This window comes from Mycteria americana, chromosome 6 (assembly GCF_035582795.1).
Source record: "Mycteria americana isolate JAX WOST 10 ecotype Jacksonville Zoo and Gardens chromosome 6, USCA_MyAme_1.0, whole genome shotgun sequence".
NCBI classification, from domain to species: domain Eukaryota; kingdom Metazoa; phylum Chordata; class Aves; order Ciconiiformes; family Ciconiidae; genus Mycteria; species Mycteria americana.
In genome coordinates this window covers 39,182,309-39,209,513 of record NC_134370.1, presented here as the reverse complement: position 1 = coordinate 39,209,513, position 27,205 = coordinate 39,182,309, and the positions used below count along the sequence as shown (strand labels likewise).

Sequence of the window (27,205 nt, the reverse complement as noted above, 5' to 3'; positions counted from 1 at the left end):
TCACTAAAGCTAATCTTTGCTCTAACAAAAAAGTAAGTTTCAAATTAAGACTTAGTCCCATCTTCCCCCCAGCCTCCAATATTCAGGAATAGTAAAGATACATCTGCAAAATGAAAAAGCTGCAATCTACGTGAATCCAGTTACCTTCAAACGCACGACCATGATAAAAAGAAAAACACGTTTAAGCGTGAAAAGCACAGAAGGGCAAACAAATAAAGCTTCAGTGCAGGGGTTTGGGAGCAGCAACTGATGCTTGGGTCAGTTTTAGCTGGAGTTCTTAAGGATTAAACACTCAAGAGCAGAAAGGTTAGTTACATCCACTTTTAACTAAGGAAAAAATAAATGCTACTGGATTTCATCAAGCCTGGTGAAACCTGCTTACCTATTCTTCATGGCTGGTTTAGCAATACTGCAATATAAAAATTAGGGATATATGACTTCAAAACCAAGCAATTTAAAAAATCTCTAGCTACAATAACAAATCACTAAGTAGGAAAATTAATTTTAAATAGTCAACCCTAAATATATTCACCATTTCTACTTTATTTTCCTGAAGTGTCACTCATGTCCAGTGGCATGAGGTTTACCTACATTCAGGTGCATTCATCGATCAGACTGTGTAATTATTGCTCCCAGTTTAGTACTACACTTATTATCTCAGAAAATACACAGTAAGTAAATAGCTATGTAGTTCATATACTTTTGGATATATTTAAACCAAAGAGATTTACTAAATAAGACATTTTTATGACAGTTTAAATTGAAGTTGAAATATAAATGGCCAAGTCAAATGTAGCTACCTTAAGGGTACTCGATAGATCAATACTCTAAACACACATTATTCATAGCATTTAGATTAAGAAATGTGAAGCTACTGCTAACTGTGATAATAAATAGACATAAACATTTAGCATATGTGGGCTAAAAAACCCACAACCAGATACTTTTGAAACTTCCAGAAGAAATGTGAGAGGTCTGATGTCTGACTTCCACAGAAATTGAAAAGGAACAAAAATGAACATAAAGTAAACTTATTTGCCTTTTAGATGCCTAACTATTTAAAAATCTAGTCCAGTATGCCGCTTGATTTTTACAGGTAGTTTAATCTGTTTCTTAAGTTTTATTTTCATACACAAACAAACAAAAAAAGGAGCTAAAGAATCAGGAAAGCTTTCTTGCAACAAGAGAAATGAAAAGCACATACACCTGGGAAAAACTACAGAACATCTGCATTTCCTACTGCAAGTACAGAAAATATATTTAAGATGGTATATGCAATTCTGACTTTTACAAACTGGAAAGTGATCTTAATGATGAGATATAATCCCCTTCTCCCAGCCTGTATTTTAAAAGCAGCTCCCCTTTAAAACATTAACATTTCAAGGTTTATGAGAATATAGTAATTGAAATACTTTGGCATGCTTAAGACTATTTATGCTTATTTTCCATCTAGAAATGTCTGATAAAGTTAACATGCACAAAAATAGATGTTTAGGCATCCTTATCACAAAATATTCAAAGCCTAATACCTGATATTGACAGTCAATACCTTGCACTTGGCTTTACCTGCCTTGTAATAAAAAAAATAGAGCTGTAACTGCCCAAGACTGAAGAAAAAGAAAGATGCTTCAGTCACTCTGGCAGAGGAAGTCTCTTGCAAGTGAGAAAAAATAGTCATTGCCCATTTAATTCCACAGAAATCAGTTCTATTTGGTACCCTCCCAAATTTTAATAAATAAGCTGGCATCTTTCAGTAGACCCATTATCCCATCTATCCCACACTTCAAACAGTGACTTTAAATTTAATCTGTCTGCAAAATCTGTGCAAAATCTGCCATCATGCTAAAAGGATTATTTAGAGGGTGTTATTATTATGCTAACTTCATCAGCATTAAGCATGATCTCAAAGCCAACCACCCCATTCATGCTTTGCTCAGAGCAAGCTGTGTGTCACTCCACATGCCCAGTACTTTCTCCTTTTGGTTGCTTTCAGAAGTGCTTGAGACCTATAAATAAAGAGCACAGAATCCCAGTAATGCTTAGGGCTCTGTGATTGCCTTTTCTGCCAGTGAGGCTGATAACTGGAATGAATATTTTCAACTCAAGGCTACCTCCTCCCTGCTACCAGCACATGAAGGGATGCAAGCAAGAGAAGCCCAAAAAGAATACATTTCATTTCTGCGTTACGATTTTGAGCAAGGTCTTTCTCGGGGGAATGACTTGCCTCTCGGATGTCATTCATACTGAACACCCATCACTGGTTTTATTTCAGCAAGGGCAAGCAATGAACATACAAAGCAGAGGCTTCCCCCACCTTAAGCTGTGCCCTGGGGAGATCTTGTCCAAAATCTTCAGAGAGAACTTCTGCCTGCACTAGCACCATTAAGGGAAGCGAGGAGCCTGCGCTCGTGCACTGCCAGCGAGCTCAGCAGCCCTGCACACCCAGGCAACGCTAACCCATGGTTAAGGCTACTCAACCCGTCTTCCTGCCAGATTGGCACCAAACTGACAAATCCATTAAAATAGTTTCAGATCCCGTCAAGAGACACCACTTCAATAGCATTACTGTAGTTACAGTGGTCAGTGGGTATAAAGATCTTGGTGAGTGGACTAAGAAACACAAGCTTTTGAACAAGCAAGGCTTAGAGTTCGGGATTTTTAAATATTACTTATCTAATAGTGATTCTAGAGACTGAATCTCGTATTTTTTCATCTCAACATGGAACAGTCTTAGAAATACATAGATTTCTAAATGGGCTAGCTTCGTAAACAGCAGCAGCACTGCTCACAAAAATTCACACCCTGCCCTTACACCTGAATACCAAGGATCTCAGTAACAAGGACAGACATGTCCCTGCCCAGTCCAGTGAGCATGCCATTTACGGTATAAGTGACTCTAACAGCAGAGACTGAATAAACCCTGTAGCATGATATTTCAGGCATTCATCTAAGACAGTAAATTTGTTTAGATTCCATGTATAAACACACAGAAATTCCTCAGGGGTTTGTTTGGTGTTGTGTTTTTTTTTAAAACACAGGTGTCTTGCATCCTGGAAAATTAATCCAACTGCTATGCTACAGAAAAATCAGAAGTACTAGCACCTCAGTCTCTCCAAAAGGCTCAAAGCACTATATGTGAACTGCTACAGTGAGCATTTCTTGTGAGTACTACCTGAACCAGGCCAAGTCTGTTCATTTAAAAAAAAAAAGCTGCCAACCTGTTGACATTGTTTGCAAAAGAAGACACAGCCAAGGGGTGTAAGGATCAGAACTAGACTCCCACCCTCAGGATGCTTCCATTCCAAGTCGTGCTTTTTGCCCATACTGCTCCCAGACTAAGAAATACAGCAACAGCAGCTCCACTGTTAAGAGAAATCACAAAACTTTCCTAATGCTGCTGGTAGGTGGCAGTTATGCCAGCAGCACTGGTCTTGCACAGCAAGGTTTTATGCACCTTCCAAACTTTAGAGTCCAAAACCTCAGACTCACAAGCCCACCAAACTCTGCCTTTGGGAAATACTCTTCATTTGGTATCTTATTACATCTGACATGTCAGTGTCATTTTCATCTTTACTTGCTTAAATCTCATGCAACCCACATTTCTTCACCCTTCACATTAATTTCCAAGACACTTACCTTGAGTATTCTGTGAGATAAGAAAGTTCCACCCAGAATCATGCCCAACAGTGCAGCCAATAGGAAATCCAGGGAATCAACACTTCATCTCCCTCTTGGGGCTGCATTTTAAACAAGACTAAGCTTTGGCATTGATGTATCCCCTTCATCCCTCTCCGAGTCTCAGCTGCCTGCTTGCCAGCACATTCCCCACAGGCTGTCAGCATGCACCATCCATCTCGCACCGGTCTTAAGTGTCTGCAGAGCATTTTACCTTCAAGGAAGCTTTAGGGAGGAAGTTTCCCTGGACCAGTCAATGCTAACATAAACACAGATTACAAGAATCCTGAGTGTTGCTACTGTAAGATACGCCTCAATTTACTATACAGATGAAGCCTCGTGACTACAGGAGCAAGATCCATCGCATTACCTTAATTAAGGAGACCCCAGGCTGTGCTGCCGCTGAAGGGACTGCCTTCCCAACTCCTGCCCATGATCACGCTCTCTGATGTCCTCTTGTGCACTCGAGCTCAACCATTTTTTTCTATGGGGACAGTTATCAACTGGATAAGAGAATTGATACAACTTTCTGCCCAACCACATGATCACTGTTTTTCCTGCTTGGGGCATTTGCAACTGGAAGATGAGAAATACCCCATCATCCCTGCTCACATCTGGGACTGACATTTTCTTTCTAAGTAGAAATTAAGACTAGCATTAGCAGAAACTTAACCTTATTAAGCGCTGTACCACTTTTTGGCAGATCTTTGTTTGCATTCATCCCTGTTTCCCTGTGAAAACCACATAAGCATCACCATAAGCGGCAGCTGAAGCTTTGATGGCTTCAATTGAATAAAGCTAAGAAATATTAGAGCCTTGAATATTGCGTTAAGGGTTCAGAAGTATTCCATCCTCCGTGAAGGGAGGACATGAATTCCTCAGGTGAATTTTCTAACTTTATTTGCACAAAAGCATTATGGTAACTTTTAGCTCCCACAAGGACATTGCTGCGTGGCTGGGTCAGACCTTTGTTTTCTCATCCCTTCGAGAAGGCCACTGTATTAACGAACTATAAATATTCATTTAATAAAAGCTCCACTATTAATTTGGGGGGTTTAAACTCACTCCAGAGTCCAGGCAATACATCAGCCCTCTATAGACACACACAGAAAAGGTTATTTGTTCTCATCAACCCTAACATCACTTCGTAATAAACCCAAGTTTGCAGCCAAATTCATCTTTCTTCAGAAACCTGCACACATTTTCTGCAAGAATTTAACTTAAACTTTCCCTTAGGCAGAAGAAGGCTTGACAATGCTGCAATCATCTAATCAAAATGAAATCCATATTAAGCAGCACAGAAGCTAAGCAGCAGCCCCTTAAGCTTGCTCCCCCCTCCAAGTTCAGGATTACAGTTACCCAAAATTAACCCCACACACTTCTCTTCCCCCAGTCCAATTTCCCACTCTTCAGTGGGCAGGAAATGCAAAGCATCTGTTTTTCAGAACTGAAGTACTGTTATATGAAGTAGCTACTGAATTTCTACTGAAGAGATCAGTCCTGGTCCCATTTCAGCTGTCTCCCAAGGCTCATCTCACCCTCAGCTAACATTGTAGTTATGTGCTTTATAACAGCTAGCAAAGGCAGAAGGTCTTCAGGTCCAGGTGCTAGGACTCTGCACTTCAGGAAAACAATAAAGTAGGATTTGAAAGACTGCTAAATCTGCTGGCAGCCAAGTAATGTAACTCATCACTTATGCCTACTTGTTTCTGTCTGCAGATGTGCACTAAGATACCAGCTTACCATAAACCTTCGCAGAAAATGCAATTAAAAGATACCCAGAACCTAAGCACTGACACACAGAGAGTCAACTAGTTGTACTGTGCCTCTGCTTTTCATGTCAGCTAGAAGACTGAAATTTTCCAGTAGGACAAACACCTGAAATAATTGTGGACTCACTGCCATCCTTTGAAAATCACTGCAAAGGTCTGCTCCTGAACTAGAACACAGCTGAAGCCATTTGTACAACCATCATATACCCAAAGTCACATCTGTCTGCATATGTATTACCATGTCTCAATACAGTCAACCCACGTCTATTATTTACAGCTGTGTTTCACACTGACAGCTGCAAGATTTACCGAATACAAGTTCTCCTGCTTCGTAGCAAATGTTCATCTCTGAAGCACATTTTCTTGAAGCCCTCTGGTACAGAACGGGGAGAGCAAGGACCATGGCACACATTTCACACCTCTCCAGCCTTCCCACCTTAGAGAAAAGCAATCCACTTGCACACCACCCCAGCTTTCAGTTCCAGGCTGCGGCAGCATGCCCACCCTTCCACCAGAACAGGGCCGCTCCTGCCAGTACACCCATTGCCTAATGAACCCTTCATGCCATTCAACTTAAACAGGGGGTTTTACTTTGGGGAAAAGAGCGTGCCAGCATGACAGGTGGCCCCAAGTAACTAGCTTGGGCTTGTGCTTTTGGAAGCCAAATTTCTAGAGAAATGATGTTTTAAGGTCTCAAATTCTCACCGTGCTTAAAATAAATTACAAACGCTTTCAGTATGCCTCCAAGTGGCTTGCTTGCAGGATGAGCCAAGGGCACGTTTCTTCTGCCTCATTTCCTCTTTCAGGTCACAAGCTAAGAAACACTGTTAAAGCCAAACAAGGTAAGAAATTTTGATAAGCTTCAGTCAAATACCAACACAAATACTAACCTCTGGCTAGCAGCCTTTCCTCCAGTGCAAGACTCACCTAAACTGTTCAAAGCTTTTTGTTAAGTAACCCTTTGAAAACAGCCAAGTCCAGCAATTATTACACTGTGCACCACAGTAAGGCAAAAGCCTGGCATTGGGATCTTCAGGCCAAGAGTAGACCTTCTTTCACCTGCCATGATTTGGTACATCTGACAGACTTTGCCTGGTAAAATCTGAGGAGAGATGTAGGACACCCAAGCTCTATTTCCTCCTGGCAAGTGGACCATGTAAATGCATAACACAAAACCTCACTCAGCCATTTAAGTAGGAGAGAAGCAAGGAAAAAGTCTGTTTTTATAGAACTAGAGTATCCATTCCTTTCAAAAGGAACCTGTTGAAGACAAATAATGTTCCTGGTAAGGAAAATACTAAGAGCAGCTTGTATATAGACCATACAATAAATCATCCAACACATGTCCCTGCTAGCCATTTACCCAGCTTCAGTACCATGCACATTCTCAGTATCTGCTGAAGGCAGAGTACTGCAGCTTTTAGCAAAATACCAAAGTATTGGTTCAGTCAGCATGAACTGAAGCACAACACCTTTCATATGCAGCAAGGATGAAAGTAAAGTTAAAATAAATTGCAGTCCTAAGGGCAAAAGAGCAGAAAATCCATCTCCCTCCCTGCTTGCCTGATCCCATCCCAGCAGCTCTAAGCACCATAGAAGTTTCAAATATGTTTTTGGCAGCATTCATTTAGAAAATAGTGCCTTGTTTGGAAAATAAGGCTCATAAAAGTCCTTAACAGAACCTCAGATTTCTAGCTGCAGGGAACCGATGTTCAAATCAGTGATAGGTTTCTCACTCCCACCAATAACTAACAGAGAACCAATACCACACCACCTCACTTGGCATGCTTGCTGTGCAACCATACCGCTGGTTTACTTTTACTACCAAATTTCACAGGCTTTAAAACACACAGACCAATCTTCTCTTCCACATATGGAGCAAGCATCCTTGCTATGCTCAACCTACATCCCTCATCACCAATAGCTGTTCCTGTGGTCAGCACAGCAAGCCCACACAGCTGACACATGGAAAGCCCACCTCTAGGATCACCAAAAGGCTTCCTTCCTGCCCAGGACTGTCCCTTCACTGCCTGTAGCTTTGCCTGACCACAGCAGCAGGAGTTCCCCTCTTCCTTGGGAAGGGGAACGAACTCTCCTCCTGTCCCAAGGCATCATTCCTTTACAGTTTGCACTTCCAGGCCCTGGAAAGATGCTCAGACGTTCCATGCCACAGTCACCTTGCTTGACATCTCACAGCTCAGGGGACTAGTTCCAACTTTATGTACAGAGCAACCTGCATACAGCCTCCTATTTGAGGAAAAAGTACAAAGGACTTGGAAAAAGCTGCAATTAGAAATATTCTCACTAGCAGGGATTTTACTGATATACCTGCATCTCGCATCAAAGAATGTTTGCCCATAGTGTGTAGAAATACGTAGCACACTTCAGAGAAGCTAATATTCTGAAGTGCACAGCAGTTAAATTAATATTGCAAATCCCTATACGCATACGTAAATTCCCAGCATAAGCTTATCATACATGGTCTATCTGAAAACACAACTAGAAGCTTCCCTACACAAGCTGAGCATTTTTTTTCATTAAAAATCAATTTGCCTAGTTTTATTTAAACGGCTGACAGTATACGTAACTTTCAGTGTTCTCATACTGAACTCACTCACAACTAGATAAAAATAGATTTTAAAAATTTTTTTCATTTTTTTTTCAGGGTACACCAACACCTTCACCAAAGCCAGTGCAAAACCACATAGATATTGATGGTTTACATGGGAACCATCAAGAGCCAAGCCTGAATGCAGTAGGGCTTGACAGAGTCACCAAGACCTGGGCTGATATTCAGAACACCTGAAAATTCACACACAGAGAAACTGAACAGAAATCTCAATATATTCTATACAACAAGGTTAGCTTGAAAAGAGTCTCACACTAACTGACATTTCTAAAGTAATTTTTCAGAGCAGATGCTGTAATTTAGTATCTGTATAAAGTGATACTGGTTCATTCCTACAACCTCTGTTTGACACTCAGATTTGTGTTTCAGACAGTCAAAATCATATACAATCATATTTTGTCTGCAGAGACTATAACTGAAGACTAGCTAAGCAAAGGGCTACAGAAAGATTATCTAATCTCTACTACACATCATCAGTAACAATATCAGCACAGGACAATAGCTGAGACACTGATGTTAACATACAGATGGGCAATAATCTAATTAACAGTCACCTTTTTTTCTCTTGCATTGCCTACAGGTCAAAATATTTGAGTCACTTTGAAAAGCAAGATGCTGTCAAAACCAGCTGTTCCCCGAAATCCCTGGGTATAACAACTGCTTCAACCAGCCGAGTCACACATCTTGGAAGCAAGAACCTCACAACCAGCAAGGTTCACATCTCGGAATGAAGAATACTTTAATGGTGCAGTCAATACAAACAAAGGGATTTCCATTTAACACGCACTGCATGGGAAGCAAGTCTTCATGATTAAATGCCTCCCCTCTCTCCCCACTCCACAGACCCCCAGGATAATTAACTGTCTGGGACAAGAGCACTCAAATTGCATTGTTTCTAAATTCACTGATCTAACCAAACACACTGAGACCATCTGTTTCAGTCTCCTTATCACACATGTATTCCCCTCTTTTAAGAAAGGAAAGCTACTTGTTAGCAGCAGGCTTTCTAGTACAAATTTTGCTACTACGGCATGCTCTAAAAGGAAAGTGTAATCCCATCTTTTTATATTATTTAAAAGGGGGCTCGCTTTACAGACAAAGGGCACCCCAGAGAACCTGACATAGGAAATTAAGTTATAGCTTTCAGCCAATACAGCCAACAACCTTGCTGCAGGAGCTTGAAGGTTATTAGTAGAGCAGCAGCAGCAGGGGCTGCCCGTGTCCACTGCTGCTTGCTTTGCTGAGCACCAGCTGTAGGTGGGAGACGGGAGATACCCTTGCTGGATGATGCAGCTCTCCCTGCATACTAATTGGGAAGGTGGGGGAAGAGTGATGTGGTACAAGGAATCCCAGCTCCCCTGGCAACAAGATGCCTTTGCTGAACAGATTTCAGTAAGACATAATAAAAGGCAGCTTTGAAATTAAGTTTAACTGAGCCTCCATCTCTTCTCCTTCCTCCCTCTAAACACTGCTAGCAACCGCTGCTTTGGGGAATTACCTTTGCTGCAGGGAACTCCCACATTAAGCATCAGAAGCTGAAGGCGGTTACGCAGTCTCATTTTCAATGCGCTGCTCTCTGCTGCGTGTCGGGGGTTCCCCTGGTGCTTTGAAATTAGAGCCTTCTCTCTGCATTGCATTTACGGCCATAAGCAACTGCAGGGAGGTATGGGTGTACGAGAACAGATCAGAATATTTTTGTCATCAACTCCCCCAGTTCTTAGTGTACTACAGCATGCAATACCAGTAGATATATTAATAGATTTTTACACTCCTACCTCATCAATCTTCTGTTTGGAAATTGGCTCCCAGAAGTAATTATGTTGTTCTAAGAGCAAAAGCAAGAAAGTTCACAGAATAGCAGAAAATTAGGTATAGAAGAGATAGCATTGAAAAAGCAGTCAAGTGATTTGAGACTGCAACAAATTACCCACCCAAAACGATGCAAAAATTCCTCACACAGAAGTAGTTTGCATATTTATATAGCATAGATGGACTTCACAAAATTAGCCTAAAAATATTAACCCTTCTAGATCCTTCACATTCACCCATCTTGCTAAACAAAGAATAATTTTTCTCTGTATAGGATATTTATTTACCCAAGTGCAAGCATGATCTAAGAGTTACATTAATTCCTGCAGAAATCATTCTGCTCTTCTACTGCAGCCAAATGCTTCTACTGTAGCTATTGCTGCAGAGGGAAATGTTTGTAATATGCTAGAGCATTTGCTGAAACTAAGAACTAACTCTTTTTAGTCTGGTGCACCTATCAATGTAACATCATCTATCCACATTTAGCACTACGCAGTGGAACTAATTATGGGGACTACATGAAAGAACCAACACAGGGTTTTTTTTCCTGTTCCAACAGATGTCTCTTCCTTCCAAAAATTAAAGTTATCAAGCCTGACAAATGAGAGTGTTTTTAACTACATTCAGGAATTGGCGGGCAGAGTGCTTTAATTCCGAGACACCAACAGGGATTTTAGCTAAAAGATAACCATACACACCACAATCTTTACACTAAACTTCCTGGGGATTTTACTTTCTCTTGAACATTCATGCTCCCCTCAGAAGCCCATTTCTCCAACAGGAAAATTGAACAAGCATTACTTTTCCTACAGTTGCTGTTTCACTAGCCACAAGAGTGCCCGAGACCTACACCAGAATCCCCTGGCCAGGGAAAGAGTCATGCCCCAGACAGTGTGCTCAGTTCCAGGCAGAACAGGGCAACACGAGTCCATGGGATTGAATCAATGGCTGGTTTCCTGTGTAGTAACATATTGTACTCTGCAGTTAATTAATTCTGTATTATTACTTTTAATTATATTTATTTGAGATGGTTATCTGTTTCAACTAAGTGAAGATGCTAAATGTACACAATAGGTAAGGGCTTATATTTATGGAGTATCTTCAGATTTTCAACAAACACAAACTTGAGAAGTCAAAATTTCCCACCCCTGCACACCACGCGCTTTAGTAAATTTTTTGAAGCAGATGAATATTGTTAATATCAGGAGTCTGGTTCCACTTCTCAGGCTCAGAGGAACTTCACATCCTGCCCAAGCTAGCAGCTACATCACACCTGGTACCTGAACTTGCCCACTGAATTTCATAGAGCTGAAGCATTTGTTGCAGACATACCCAGGGTGTTCACACTCAAACCACACAGCTCAGCACCCCTCTCTGTATGCTCTGTGCAGGAAGGCAGCTGTGAGGGGGAACCTGAGCGATTAAAGGAACTGAGAATGCAACTTCTCATCCATATTCCAGCTGCAGCAGAGCACTACCAGAAGGGCAGGGGCGAAATCAGATCTTATACAAAGATGCAACATCAGCTATTTTGACTGTGTGTTATTTCAATAAACTTATCTCAAAAATCAACCTTCAGTGCTTCAAATTTACAACAAACCTAGGAGATAGGCAGTCTTGCAGCCCCTGCACCTCACCAAACCAAGCAATGCAGTCAAAAAGGTCGCTGCATTTAGAAAGAGTGCTTTTCCTCAGTGTTTCCCCTCTAGGCCAGAGTCCCCGTCTTCAAGGAGGACGAACCTCTATCTTTCTCACTTGCTGCATTTAAGACAGAAAAGGCTCAAGAAGGGACAAACTCGAAGACCCACGCAGAGTCTGTGTGCAGCCAATACAATTCATGAGACTGTTAGCCACCCCCAAGAGCTAAGCGCATAAACCTGTAGGAACTGTCTAGATCTAGTACTCCCCCCCAAAGTCCTCGACGCATTTAACTGAAGTACAACTTCTTGGACAACAAGCACCAATGTTAAGAATGAAAGAATTTACCACAGTTAATGCCTCTGCCTACGCAAAACAAGGAAAAAGTATGCAATAAAACATAGTGTGTTATGATGCACAGAGTTTCTATCTGTCAAGCACTAAGCAGCATCTCTCTACAGTGATGCTCAGCACCTCAGAGACAAGGAGAACAGGAGAACATAAAAGGAAAAGCTGCAGACAAAACACAAAACTACACTGTAGAACTTAAACTTGGTTGTTTATTAGATACAGGCATATTCTGCTCAGTGTATTTATCCTATATCTTGTTATACACTTAGTTTTATGAACATCTGGGGAGAATGGCAGCATGATACTGATAAATGGGTAAATGTCAGCCACATTTTGGATACCACACATGCAAAAAATAACTTGGGAAGCAGGAAAAAAGTAGAATACTTCTAATCATTCTGCACAAGAAATAATGTGTCCGTAGTCCGCTGTAGTACCACTATGAAGAGTGGAAAACTCATATTCACTGTATCAATGAGTTTAAGAAAAATGCATATGCTCCACGATGAGATGATTTCTGTCTATATTAAGTAATTTCATTGATCAGAAGAAAAGTAAACACACTCTTGCCCTCACTCTCCAAGGCTCTGCTATATTATTTCCCTAAAGACAGCAGCTTGCAGGGTATTACATAGCTGGGGGAGCACATTTGCAACAAAACACTTCATCTGTGTCAGAGTGATATTAATATCATGCAAGTACAGGGAAAACTCACATATTTTAGTCTGAAGATTGCATGACAGACAGGAAACATCTCTGAGCGACACTATACGTTAAATGTCCTGAGGTCTGCAGCCTTGCTTCCAAGCTGTTTTCACGACTCTTGCACGTTCACAAGAGCAACGCCACCAAGCTTTGAAGCACGTAAAGAGCACAGATAAATTTGCTGCTAGCCTTGTGTTCACAATTTCACTCCCATTTTGATAACAGTGAGCCATGTTTTTAGTTTATGGAGGTGGCAGGGCTTGTAAGTGCAGACAAAAATAAACTCATATTCACAAGCTCATAGCAACCAGCAATGCAAAAGTTTTATTGAAGCTGCTCTCAAAACATTCAGCCCTACACAGCCTATGAATGAAAACACAGCCCCTCTCTTCCCTGTTAAAGAATGGTACAGCAAGAAACCTGAGACTCCTAAGCCTCAGGACACGACATTTCAGTTTGCAGATGTGTGAAAACAGGAAATACAAGCTACAGACTCTTGTGACATCTAATAAAATATTTTCTTCCTCATTTCCAGACCATTTATGAAGCAGAAATTGATTTGAAGAATCACTTGCCTCTTCAACTACTAATATTGATATGCATTTAGAAAATCTATGCCAGTACTGACCAACCTCAACCATCACCATCCTTTTGCTTAGGAAACACACAACCGCAGAACCTGCAGCATGATGCTGTTTATTAAGTTAACAGAGCCGACTCTAAAACACTTCTCTTCAGCCCCCAGAGGTGTTTTCACAGTCCACCAGGCAGAAAACAGTGGATTTTCCATCCAGTCTCAGGGAGAGCAAAAACCATGTTCATTACTCCAGGTCTACACCACTCTTGCTATAGTTGCCTCTGAAGCTGACAATTACATGCCACTGTTTGGAATGGCTTTTTATCCTGAAGTTACAGATTTTCAGGAATGATGTGCAGACAGAAGTATAACAGAGAAAAAGATAGAGACCCCATGACACCTACCCTACCTGAGCAGGGCCTCTCACACACTAGGTAACATATCTCAAGGCTATGCTGCTCCTTCTCCCACAGGCAAATTGAGATGAAATCAGTGAACTCCACCAGCATTAGAAGAAAAGCATTTTCCCTTACAGAGTAGAGCTGAACTGATAGTGCCACTAGAGAAAGATTTCAAACACACCAAAGGGCTAAAAAAGCCCCAGCCAAGATATTTAATAGAGATCTTGCAGGTTTCTGCAAGTGGTTCAGGTTTTTTTTGCTCAACTTCAAACTCTGGGGAGCAGCAGAAAGCCATCTCCTCTTTGTTCCCACCTCCTATGACTATTTTTACATCACACAACTTCCTAGCTTTGCTGTACCAGAAGCTTGCACTGTTTTATCATCTCATCAGGGCATCTGTATTTCAGACAAGAAGCAGTCTCTGAATTTATCTCACTCCCTGTTGTGAGGCTTAACTAACCTCAATTCCCTAACATCAGGCAGAACATGCATGAAAGCATCACTTTGATATTAAAGCTATTCTTTTCTATAATAAAATGAGGTGGTAGGCATGTTTTCCACTTAAAGTAATGCTTTCCACAGCAATAGGCACCTACTTTGACAATGAAGGCTGTGAAGAGGAAGTCCCAATGAATTGCCACCAATTCATTTCCATGATGTCTGAAACCCTAGACATCATACATCCCTACCGGTAAATAGGGAAAGCCCTACTACCATGAGAGTCAGCCAGGGCTATCTCCAGTGAAACCAGCTGAGGTTTCAGGTATTAGAGTAATAATAGTTTCTTGAGTCATTTCACTAACCAAAGGTTGTTTTATCTTCTCCAGGAAAGCATCTAAAATGCAACATGAACACCTTCATGGGAAGGGGCAGGGGAAATGCAGGTATTTATTTCCAGAATTCTCAGAGCCATCTTCAGGGCTTCATTTACCTTAGTGAGTATATTTAAATGCCACCTGGTCATTGTGTAGTGTTTATATACCTCTTCTGCTCTCGGGGAGCTTGTGATTTCCCAACAGATACTCCCATTGCAAGTTGGCAGCCTTCTAAGGCAAAACTACAGGGCACACAGGGAAATGGAGATCAGGACTCCACATACCCACACAGTAGCAGTTTCATCACCTTCCTGTGTGAGTGCAGCCATCTCAACCACAAGTTTTTTTAGCTCCATACCAACAAAATTCAGAAATCAGTCACAAAAAAAGGCAAAAATTTTTCTGTCCTTAAAGTAATTCCAAAGGAGCCATTTGGTCAAAGGCCAGGTAATCTGGATAACAGGAACAAGATGACTATGGGATATCTCCGAGGATTATAAACAGCTAGCCTTTTCATAACTCCTTAGGTAGTGACTAACTATCGCCTGGAGCTGCCACTGTTCTTTCAATCAAATTCAAGTCAGCTATAGCTCTGATGTGAAATTTTCTTGGGTAGGCAGTTCAGAAAAAAAAACCAAGAAACAAGCTGCTTTTTTTAAGTGTTATTTCTAGCATCTTTTTACTATGGCTTTAAATGGAATATCAAAGATACCAAAATATTTCAATCAATAGCTGTGAAAAAGAACATAGCATTCTGCAATACAGTTAAAAGGGAAGAACAAAAGCATGGATTTCTTTGGAAATATTTACAAGAGAAATCTGTCCAAATAGATCTCCACATGGGTAAGTATTCCAGGCAATTAAACCTTCTTGTTAACCAAATTATAAGCTAAGTTAACTTGGACAACACTGCTATAAAGCTCGATTGAACAACAGTTTTTACATCCACCATTACAGAAAGCCCATATATATCTAAGTGTCTTTTGCAGGAAGCTCTTCAATTTGACTTCCCAACAAGCACGCAAGTCAAACCAGAGGCATTTCACACAAATTAATGCCAGCTGCTGTTAGCCGTCTTAGACATTATAAATGAAACCACTGTCAATGCCTTACAAATCACCTTATAGACATTTCTAGCCCTCTATAGGAAAGGGCTAAGTTTAATACTAGTGACTTGCATTAAGAATGTAACCATCCCCACATGAGATTTTGCTTTCACTTAAAGATGGCCTAACAAATATGCAGCAAAAAGATTATAATATACTCAAGAGAAAAAAAAAATGCCTGCTTTATAGCTGTAGTCTCTCATGTCAGCCAAATTTGAAGGATCAGCTCCAGGAAAGAAGGAAAAAAAAAAAAAAAAAGATAATGGTGTTCAGCAGCTTTCCTCTTGCATACATCCACAGCTGTCCGTACCACACTGCCTGCATCCTTCTAGGAAGAGACACCCCATCCACTTCATGTGCCCCGAATGACTTGCACACACACCAGAAGTCATTTCCATTAGATCTGCTGTGAAAGCACGTTAAGCATCTGCTCTGTGCAAGCTGTGTTAGTGTCGCTGCACACTGTGCCAATAAACTTCCCACTGCTGCACCGGCAACCTCTCAGAGCACCCTGACACCTATTACTCTTCAGATCAACCCCATGTACGTTGAGACAGGCACACACAACATAGCAGTGCAGAAACAATGGCTTTCGAGATATTTATAAAACAAGCTATGTAGAGTGGGAAACACAAGAACATACCCTGAATGATTTTGGTGTGGGTTTGTAGACAATTTTTAGTAGCATACTTGACTAACATAGTACGTTCACATTAAAACCATCTCAATTCTCCCATCTTGTGATACCCAAGGGATTACTTTCAGAAACTAAGATTCTCTTTTCATGCATGTATGTAGGGCAACTTCACAACATATGAAATGATCCCACTATGCTGGCTACAGTGCAGTCAACATCTTAATGTCTTCTACAAAGACCTAGATTTTAAAGCAATTTTTCCCAGCTCATATAGGAATGCTAGCTTTCAGATCAAATGGTAAAGCAACAGTTTTCAGCTCTTGTACTAGCACAAAGAAAATATTTAAGTAAGCCAATGATTCTTATGCTGTCTACTTGTTCCTCATTACCACAATTTCCACAAATTGGGCAGCTATACACTGGGCCATAAGCAGCTCAGCAGAGTCCCACTGCCCTGTGGCTACCATTTCTTTCCTCCCTTGTAAGAGAAAGCTAACCCTTTTCACGAGGCTGTCCTACCAAGAGGAAAACTCTTCAGTGCCAAGTGACCTCTGGAAAGGTTGCGACAATGGCCTTGACTTTAGTGGAGACGCACTTCAACCCTGGAAAACATTGAGTCTTCTCAACACTTTTTAAAATACATGGAAAGTAAGAACACCCACACATTGCGTGACCGTGCCCTAAAGCCAAGGGATTTCAGATTGTTCATCTTACTTGGATATTATTTTTTGGGGGAGGTACTGTCTATTTGTGCAGTTAAACCTGCCAGCAAGAATCTAGCCACTATCTTATTTTCACTAATTATGTACGAAAATCTCTGAAAGGTCAATGGAAATTCACTTATGGCAGTAAGTTGTTATCATAAACACTTGGGAAGCAAAATCTTAGGCCAGGACTGTTTTGTTAAGCGAACAGAGCTCAGGTCACACTCTCTTCCAAAGAGTTTTGTTCCTTGTTTGCATGGCTATCCAGGGTAACCAGCCTCACTCTTTCCCATTTCAGGAGCCAAAGGACTGTCTCAATGTTCAAAGAAATGACATGGTGGTGCCAGTTTTTGAATTGATAAATTTGAAGAGTGCTTGACTATGTTATTAACAGCTCCAAGCGTTTTGTGCCTTCAGTCACAGTTTAAGATGACACAAGCAGGTTAAAAATAATCTTTTGTGAACTTGTTCCCCTATTTTTATAATACCTATGATAGCCAGGAGAGCAGCAGCAGGCTATTCGCACAGGTCCCATTATGTTGCATTAGGCCAAGCAAAGGTTATTCCCTTCTTTTGCTGTACTGTCCCCTTCTTCACACCAGTCATGGAATATGAGGATCCATACCTTCACATACACAGGAATGTGTATATGTACGCATTACGGACAGTAAACTGCAAAACACATTATATACCACAGTTTGCTCCTAGTCAAGATCTGTCATTATGTGAGCAACAGCTCTTTCTCCAGCTTGCTTTCTCAGACTGTTTGATCGCTCTAACGGTCTCATATTATGAGGCAGTGTCAGTAAAACTGCAATTTTAGTTTTCTTTTCATTAAAGCTTAGAAAGCCATTCAAGTCCTTTCCACGTGATATTCTTCAGCTCCCTGGTGGCTCAGCTGAATACCAAAAGCCAAGCTGAAAACTACCTAGTACCATTTAAAAAGTTCCCATCAGAAGGCATTCCCAGTTTCCAGAATGACTCGCCCATCACTCTTCAAGCACACTGCTAGCACAGAAAAGCCAGCCACGGTCCAAGACAAACTCCTATAGGGTCAAAGATACTAGAAGCCAAATTTCTATGCTGGGCAGCTGCCTGCCCAGTCAAATAACGATTTTTTTCTTTTAACGTACTTTATTATATCTCTTATTACAGCCACCTTCTCCCTCTGCAAGGGTTCATATGAAGCTATTTGTCTCAGCTAGCCACCTCTCAAGTATGAAGATACTTCTCCAGAGACAGCCTTTTAAAGATTTTTTTTTTTTTTTAATCTATATGATAAATGCCAATAGCAAACAACACTCCAGAACAGCAGCATGTGGCAAAACATAAAGAAGGCAACTAGCCTATCAGCTTTGTCTTTTATCTAAGCAGCTTATAAAGAAGCAAGTCTTTACATCTCCTCTCATAGCAACCAGGGCAGGTTATCAGATCCATTGTATTCTGGGCTGTACAGGATAAAAAGCCCTGTCCTGAGGGGCCTACAGTTTAAAGCTATAGTCAATTCCAGTATAGCTTCCAAAATACATACTATGGTTATTTATTCTAAGTACACTTGATGGAGCTCAATTCAGGTAAGTCCTTCTTGTCAACCCTGTAAATTAAGGAATCTACAAATCAGATGACAGGCAGCATTAGCACTGTCCTCACGTGGTATGTCTTTAAGGAGGAGAGTTGTGTCATGCTTTAATCATTTTCACTGCAGCCACTGAGGTAGGAAACTAACAATCCAGGAGACAGAAATATTTCCATACATGATTTGTGAACCCTGGTGTTTAGGCAAATAAACTGCATGTAACAAGACTTAGAATAAACAGATTTGGAAACAGTACTAGCATTTCATTTTGCATTTAGAGCTCTGAAAGGTTACCCTTATTGTGGTGGTGTCGTTGCTTTAAGACAGAAATAGAAAAACAGACCTGATTACGCATTTTCTTCAATAAATAATGCAAAATGCCTACACAGTTCTGTGAACAGAGATTCAAACCCAGGTCACTTAGGTAAGCATTCCACCTACTACAGATACACTACAGAAACAGCTCTTCCAACAAATAGCCATACCTGCTCTGCAGAACCGAGTCCCAGTAAATCTTAAATTTACCATACCATCACTATCAGCATTTATAATTCATGACATACAAAAAGAACTCACTATGCAAGTCATTATGGAAAAAAATGATAGCATACATTTTGGAAAGCAGAGCACAAATTCCACTGTTAGCAGAACTGATTGCATCTTGGTTTTTACTACGTCCAGTTTTATGTACCTATGCCTAAAATAAATCTTTGCCCACTAATAAAGCTACAGAGAATTACAAATTTTGGCTGTAGGAAGAGAACCTGAAAGATTTTTTGAGGGGAAGAGGGACAATATGCCTCTGAAGAATTCACAAACCAGTTATACATGAAGTTACAGCTGCTGCTCTTCTATCCTTGCTACTCCACATCCTCAGGGGAGACAGGGGATTACTGCAGGATGTTTTCATGAGCTAAATATTAGTCAGCATAAGTATTTAACAGCTCTGACATATGAAATCAATAGTTCGACCTCTGTTCTAAGCCACATTGGTCTTGCATGCTGTCAGGTGTGCAAGCTAAAACCCCCACATTTCCACAGAGCCCCTTACACCAATTCAACAGCGTGCCCAAAGCACAAGTGCAGCAGCATTTGCATTGCTTCCCTCTTCACAGTGAGCACAAAAGGGTACCTACACACCCTCCTCTGCTAAAATGGCTGGAAAGGCACCTTGCCACTGGTGTGTTGACGGGCGAGACAAGCAAACTGCTAGACCAGTACAGCAAGGCATCTATTTTTACTGACAACCTCTCCTTTATTAACTACACATTAAACACCAAACATTTTCCTACTCTGCCATCTAGGAGAAACAGCCAAAACAGAGTAGGCAGACTTCCAGCAGCACAATTTAAGTGACCAAAGACTTCTTGCTAGGTATCCTCAAGCCACACAGAGCCAAGAATATAATGCATGAAGCCCATCTTCACAGCATTTATGGCACACAGCTAAAACACTCCCTCCACGACGCTGTGTGCGATACTTTTACAAGTGGGAAACAAGATTGCAGGTTTTTTGTCAGGTTACTGACACCATAGGAAGTGCATGGCAAGAAAGCAATTTTCTGTTTGGTTAACCACCATCTAATACTGTTGAAATTTAAAATTCACTGATGCTTTTTTTTAACAGGACTCAAGCTATTTTATAAGTAATGCTCAGGTTATTTGTTTCCTCCTAATTTCATGGTAGAATCTCCAAGTCCTCACTTTTTCTTTTAAATGATTCTTTATCGCCTCAGCTGTTCTGGGTAATAGCATATAGTCCAAAATGTTAAAGAAAAATAATATGACCTCAAAAATAAAATTTGCTAAACCCTGCAATTTTTAGGATGACACCATGAAAAACAAGTCACTTTCCTTTTTCCTCTCAGATTCCAGCAGCTTTAGATCTCCATTTCAAGCAGTCTTGGTACCTCAACTGACCTGCATTTTCAAGTGCAACAAATTTATTCCAAACCAATTCAAGTATCCAAGATCCCAGCTAATTACATTTTTTTCTTCCCCTACACAGAAAAAGGCTTTCTTCTTGTCTCTCAAGAATAACAGATCACATCTAGATTTGTTCCCAGGAGTATTCTTCCAGTGCATGCCTGTTTCAAAGCAGTAGAGATGATGAAATAGCAATATGCATTACAGAAAACTCAACCAGTATCACAACTGGACATTATACCAGCTATTAGACTCTCCTGCATTTCTTACATGGCACATCAGTTCAGCAGCCGAAGGCAATAAAAACCCTATCTTGGAGGCAATGCAAACAGCTGTTAACCTGGATTTGAAGTCCTGGATGCAGTATCTGAAGCCAGAATGTTTATTATACCTTTTTCACTCTAGTATGCCAACTGGTTTCTTAACAACAAACTCTGAAAGCAGGAGACAAAATAACTGGTACACTGAAGGCATTTCTACAGTCTGTCCATTTCCTCAGTGTGCAGAGCCCTGCAAAGTAACTAAATACATTAAGGTCTCAATTTGCTACACAGCTAAAAGTCATAACAGACCTTTAATAGAATATTAATTCACAGTATACTATTATTTGTTCCTCAGCATTCTACATCACAATTCATGGCTTTCAGGGTACAATTTATTATTACAGCTATTCAGTGTAATCAAAGCCTCATGGTATGTTGCAAACCTGTACCACCATTTTTTATACAAATAGGGAGTAAGTTTGTAGATGATCTGTTGACCCAAGGGAAAAATTTTGGTTCCTGCAGTATTTTGCCTCATTTTTTAATAGAAATTTTTGTTTTAAACAGCTGCAGACATTTTTCATAGGATTAGAATGTTACATGCTTTATTTTAGAAAGCATTACACTAAATTAGCCACTGCACATTCAGCAATGCCACAACATCTTAATTTTTGTTCACACCTACTGATGCAGCAACAGGTGTGGGGGAGTGCCCAGGCAATACTATCTACTACTACTTGCACAATCCACATCCCTCCCAGAGCCATGGTACACCTCAAACTCCTGCCAGCACATTGCATTATTCATCAGAAGACAGACCTTATAGGTACATTATCTGAACAACCAAAATTCCTTGCACTCAACTCTTCCCCCGGATGTTTTGCTAGACAATTTTAAGCTAAGATTTACAAAATTGTGAAGCTTGACTAAAAATACTGATGTACAGTATTGTATAAGAACTTAAAAGCCACAAGAAAGTGTAGTATTCACAAAAATCAGTAGACTGTCAAGAAAGCAGTTTAAGATGAAACAGAAACACTCCCTAGATGTGCAAAGGATGCACAGGTGAAGAAACAGTTCCCCATTGCTATTCTAGTAAGTTCTGCACAGTCATTTTTAATGCACATACAGGCTTACCGATTCAATTCCTCTGCAGAACCTCTGCCTTTCCACTGATAACCCAGTAATAAACAAGACCCTGGCAATAGTGCTTCTCATACCCACCCTTTTCCTGCAGGATGAAGACAAGCAACTAAAGGATAGCAGGTCTCCTGTGTTAGCCAGAAGCAAAGTCTAGAGACAAAAGAATCAGCTATCATCTCTGAAATACGGTTCATAAGTCATCTCAGCAAAAAAACTTCACAGCAGAAGGACTGGGCAAAGCTTGAGGAATGCAAAAAACCTTTCCCACCGTTTTAATCTGTGCACGGAAAGCCAAAACGACTTCAGAATCCTATTAGAATACAAAACTAAAATATAAGGACATTTCTCCAAGTATGGATTATACACACTCAATTTAGAAAAACGTATGTTGTCAGCTGAACCAATGTCCTTTCTCTCTTCAGGGGAAGAGAATAAAGTTACTCACCTCTGCTCACAAAACAGGAATAAGAGTGTTCTCTACTTTTTGGGAAATCCTGTTTGACTCCTCATCACTTACCTCAATGTTCCAAGCTTTGAAATTATTTAAGTCTGAATTGGGGAATAGTACCATATGGGGGGAGGAATAAACAACAAAAGCAACAGAGAGCAGCACTTGAAAAAGCTGCCACCTCTCACAAATGCAAGACACACCAACAATTACGTGGAAAGGAAGGAAATGGAAGTATTATCTCTTGCAAAGATAATCACTTTCTCCAAAAAGCAACACATCCAGCATCTCTCTAATCAAGAGATTAATCATACAGTGAAACAGAAGGATGGAAACACTGGTTACAGTCTGAACAAGAATTTACAGTCTAGCACAATAAGGATAACAACCAAAGGCTAAGTAAAAGTATCTCTGGATTAAGGCACTTGCCAAACAACAAGATAAATAAAAATCTTAAGAGACCATAGAGTTATATCTGAGAACAAGGGTAGGGGGTCTGAGCTACTCCCAATTCACACAGGTTTCTTCAACACTGATGGGCCAAACCTGCACTCATGCCGTGATGCTGAGCCCAAACAATGTTGCTTTGACAAAGCAAGCGGGGCACACCGAAGGCTGCCCTGCAAACCTCCTGGGTAGGAACCCATGTGAGGCTGCCTGCCGCTGCTGACATACCTCTGACCCAATGCACCTTAACATGCTCCTCCAGGTTCAAATCTGCCAAGGAAAAAATAAAGAGATGTAAACAGATGGCTATTTCTACATGTTCCTAGAAATATCCCAACCTACTGTAGGACACCAAGGCTTTCAAAGCAGCCAGTGGAAGATGCAATTCCAGGGGAATTCAAAGTCTCAGTTCATGAGTCCTCCTTTAGAGATCGAAGACATTTACTGTTGATACTAGAGCAGTATTAAAGTGCCAACTCTTGTCTCAGGCAACACTCAAGGATCCTTCAATCACTTCAAATGAGATTACTGCTGCATGATTGACTCCAACTTTTAAGATGCTGAAATTCATGACTACTCTTAAGAGTTCTACTGGAAATATTGACCTTGTTCCTCTCCCTAAGACCTTTCCTCAGAAGAGCCATTGATTTAAATCAGAACTGGCATGAAACGAAAAGCTTCTCCAGTCTTCACAGGAACTTTGTTTGTCTAAACAAGGCTACCACACAAGGGCTTATCACGTGACATAACAGCACACTATCAAATGACCTGACAGTCATCGGGTTGTACAGATGCTTCCATCCTGTTTAGAAAGGTAGAAGCAGAACAACATTAAGATTTTTCAATTTGATTAGACTAGGTTACAGTGCCAACAAAAAACAGGAGGCATCACATCACAGAAGCAGTGATGACCTGGAACGAGAGAGGAAGAAAGACATCACTATTATCACATCCAACACAAAGGCCATAGGAACACAGGTCAGGAGAAACGAGTGGGAAAATCATCACTGAGGGACAAGGCCATCAATGATTGGGACTGGGAGAACAGCACAGCACCCACAGCAGCCTCTTCCCAGAACTGCAACCCTTCTCCAGAAAAGCAATGCTTAAGGGATGGACAGTTCCTCAGAGGAACTCATCATATCATCTGGCTAGCAAGTTTCTTAACTTCATCCTACTTATTCACCTGCTGAAAGAGCTATGCCTTGGCAAGTTTTTGTTTACGAAGAGACCATATAAGAGCTAAACAAACCAGTCTCAATCCTTAAAGATGACTAATCCCCATTTTCAATATAGCAAAGACAACTCTCGTCACAATATAGAGACCAAAGAGACCAAGATTTACTTCAACGCCTTATTATTTGGCACAGCTATAGAGAAACAATAAAGACTGCTATTAAAACTAAGGCACACTAGCACAGCTCAAACAATGGAGAGGTTTCTGTTCCTGCTGTTATGGTGAAGTAAACAGATTAAAAGGTTTGAGAGTTGTTGAAATATCCATATTGAAGATAACTAACTGTACATTTTGCTGCGTGTAGTTACCAACATGAGCGTTTTCCACTTGCCAAAGTATTCCCATGTCAATAGCACTACAAGATTTTCTAAATAACTATGACTATGAGATGAAACTGGCTTTGGCTCCTTATCCTCCTACCTGAGCACATGCATGTATCACTAACTTCTATAGTAATTTACATGAAACAAAACACTTCAAAGGACTTAAACACCAGCCCAGAAGAATTTCCTTGTGAAGAAGTAGAAGTTGCTACTAACATATCTCTAACCCAAAAAGCATAGAAAGTGAGAACGAAAGGGTAAGAAAACAGCAGGGTGATATAATGGCTAAATATTATTTGCTTATTGCCCCTGCAGGCACCTTGCCTCAGCACAGTACTTCTCAACAGCCATCAGTCATGCCAGTGCCCCTGCTCTGTTTGGCCACAATCACAAGTGTCCATCCTAGCCAGGAAGGCACAGGCTCAGCAACAGTTTCCTGCTTCATTAAGAGCCTAAGCAACAACTGAAATGAGTGGATCAAGTTAGACTTTTTATCCAGTAAAGTCTCTTAAAAGATAAGTAGTGCTGCAAGTCACTGAAGACTAGACATTCAACTTCCATCAGTATAAAGCCTCATTAGCTCCCCACCTCCCTCCCTTGCATACTAACATGCAAAGGGATAAAGGGCTCAAAGACAGGAAGATGTAACTTGCATAAAAGCTGGAGGAGGGTGGCTTACTAAAGTGTGGCTTACCAATTAGTAGATCTTCTGGAATACTACCTAAAGCATGTATGTCATTCCAGGCTATTCATAACATCTGGCAAGAGCCTCCCTGCAGCAAGAAACATTATATATGAATGTCCTTTTGATTCAAAGCTCAGCCATCAATTACATTTCTAAGAGACAATGCAGTGTTTCTATAAAAACCTCAATATCCAAGACTGCAGAGTAAATCAGCATTTAGCTCCACAACCCCAGGGCAAGTACATTCCAGCTAATAAAACCCTTGACAAGTCAGATTAGTATGATATCAGGCTACAAGAAAAAAAATTAACCACGGGTTTTCTACATGAGGACACAAGAAAGCTAAACCACGTTATGTTCATTTTGGTTTAGAACACCTTAATTGAATAATCAGGCTTAGTATCACTGAACCTTCCAGAGGCTTAAATTCCTGTTCTGACACTACAGTTTAATCCTCACTCAAAATTAATTCAAAGTTACCTTCCACCAAGCAACTCATTAGAGACAAGTACTTAGATGACCAGCTGCTTAAGACATGAAAAACTCTTTGCTATACACAATAGAAACTGGATGCTGTAGAACTGAATTGAATCTCATCTTCAAGAGGTTTTTCCTGCAGGAAACAGAAGCTCAAGTTGCAAGATAGATACATGCCTACAAAAGCACAGGGACTGTTACATACACACTACTGAAAGGGAAAGCCCAAGTTACACAGGGACAGTGCTACAGGCTCTCCTGGAGAAGAAAAAGCCTTCCGCTCAGCAAAGAGGAGAAAACAAGATTTTAAAAACTCTTTGGATATATCTGAACCATTAATAATGTTATTTCCTCTTATCAGATACAATTTCATCAACAGGTTTTTCCTTGCCTCCTCTTTTTTGTTTGGTAGACATTTATGTTTTACAAGAAGCACCCCAAATCCCAAGCAAATTACCATTCAGAAAGTCCTCTCTGTGTGTGTGTATATATATATAAGCTTGCTATTTTGAAATGAAGGCTGTAAACTTGTGATCACCTTTGTCACCATGGTTATCAGCTCAGAAAAAAAGAATTCCCTTTTTCAGGAGTTTATGTTAAGGTGAATTTGTCCCCAGGGAAAGCAAGAGTAGGTTTTGGTAGGTCTTCTAATATTTGTTTTCTTAATCATCTGAGTGTTTCTGAGGCTTTATAGAAGAGGCACTGCATTCATTTCCAAGTGTTGCAGCCCTCCAGCTACAATGGGAAGAAAGAGTACACAACAACTTGAAAAAATCACTTCAAGCTCAAACACCTGAAGACAACACTAAATACATCTATGCTGCTATTTTATCAAGCCTCAGGTCTCCCACTGCCTGTCTTCTGCTTCACTCCATTACCTCAAAGGAAAGGGAAATGAACTACTCCAAAGCAAGGAAGATTGGTTATGTCAGAGCTCCTAATGATATTCAGATACCTTCCATGCTACCATCCTCAGAGATAAGTCATCTAACAGCGGGGGGTGGGGTGAGGGGGGTGGGTAATATACCCAATTAAGGTTAGATTAAGGTAGAAGGTATAGTTTTCTTCTTTAAAGTAGGTGTAGTTCACTTGCCAATTACCTAATGCATTATGCCTAAAGGTGCCCAAAGCACTAATGCTTACCATCTCTCTAGATCTCTTTCTGCAGTGTGTTTATTTTGGCAGCTCCATCCATTTACACCACTGATCTTATATTTACAGTTTTGGGATAAGCACCATGTTTTTCTGAGTGTGGGAGATTACAAAGACTTATCAAAGCCCTCACGTTCCCGTTTTAAGGCTAATTTCTGTTGGGGTGGGATTAGGGCTTGCGGTTGGTAATGCTGTGAAGATCTTTCACTACAGGAGGCAGAGTTTATATTGGTTTAAAATTAGTGGGCCATTGCAATCCGTAATTGCCTGCAACACCAGCCTCTCTTCAATAAGGGCTGTAGCACTTTGATCCTTATTTCAGATACAGCCATCAAGTGCACTGAAGTGGAGATACCACTAGCAACAACTCCAGTTAGTAATGTTTCTATCCTACAGCCCAAGCTAGTGCCTTCTGCAAGGTTGAACGTGGCCAAATGCTTGCCAGGCACTGCGGGGGGGGGAGGGGGGGGGATAAGTAGATATGTATGTTACTTTTAAACTTAACCTCCTTGCACGTGGGACACCATTACATATTGGAGTTTGTCACATGCATGGAAAGGGTCTACTGGTCTTGGACCAAACAATGGGGCTAAGAGCTCAAGGGCGAGCTCAGGTCTAGCAGGGGAACAGGAGATGCACAGCAGAAATCCAGGGCACAAGAGACCTGCACAAGTCCCTTTCTGCTGAGCCTGGCTTGGTGAGCTCCAGGA

General features: G+C 40.8%; 1 protein-coding gene across 3 annotated transcripts in view; it reads right to left on the bottom strand.

Moving 5' to 3' along the window:
• Positions 1-27,205, bottom strand: part of MCU (mitochondrial calcium uniporter) — a 96,099-nt gene that overhangs the window by 38,152 nt on the left and 30,742 nt on the right. The window contains exon 1 of one of the 3 annotated variants that reach the window (XM_075505413.1): positions 22,850-22,888. The exons of the other annotated variants lie outside the window; for them this stretch is intronic. Within the exon in view, the coding sequence (XP_075361528.1) occupies positions 22,850-22,873 (24 nt within the window). The 5' untranslated portion in view covers positions 22,874-22,888. Of the gene's footprint in view, positions 1-22,849; positions 22,889-27,205 lie in introns of those variants that run through there. 3 annotated transcript variants of the gene reach the window in all.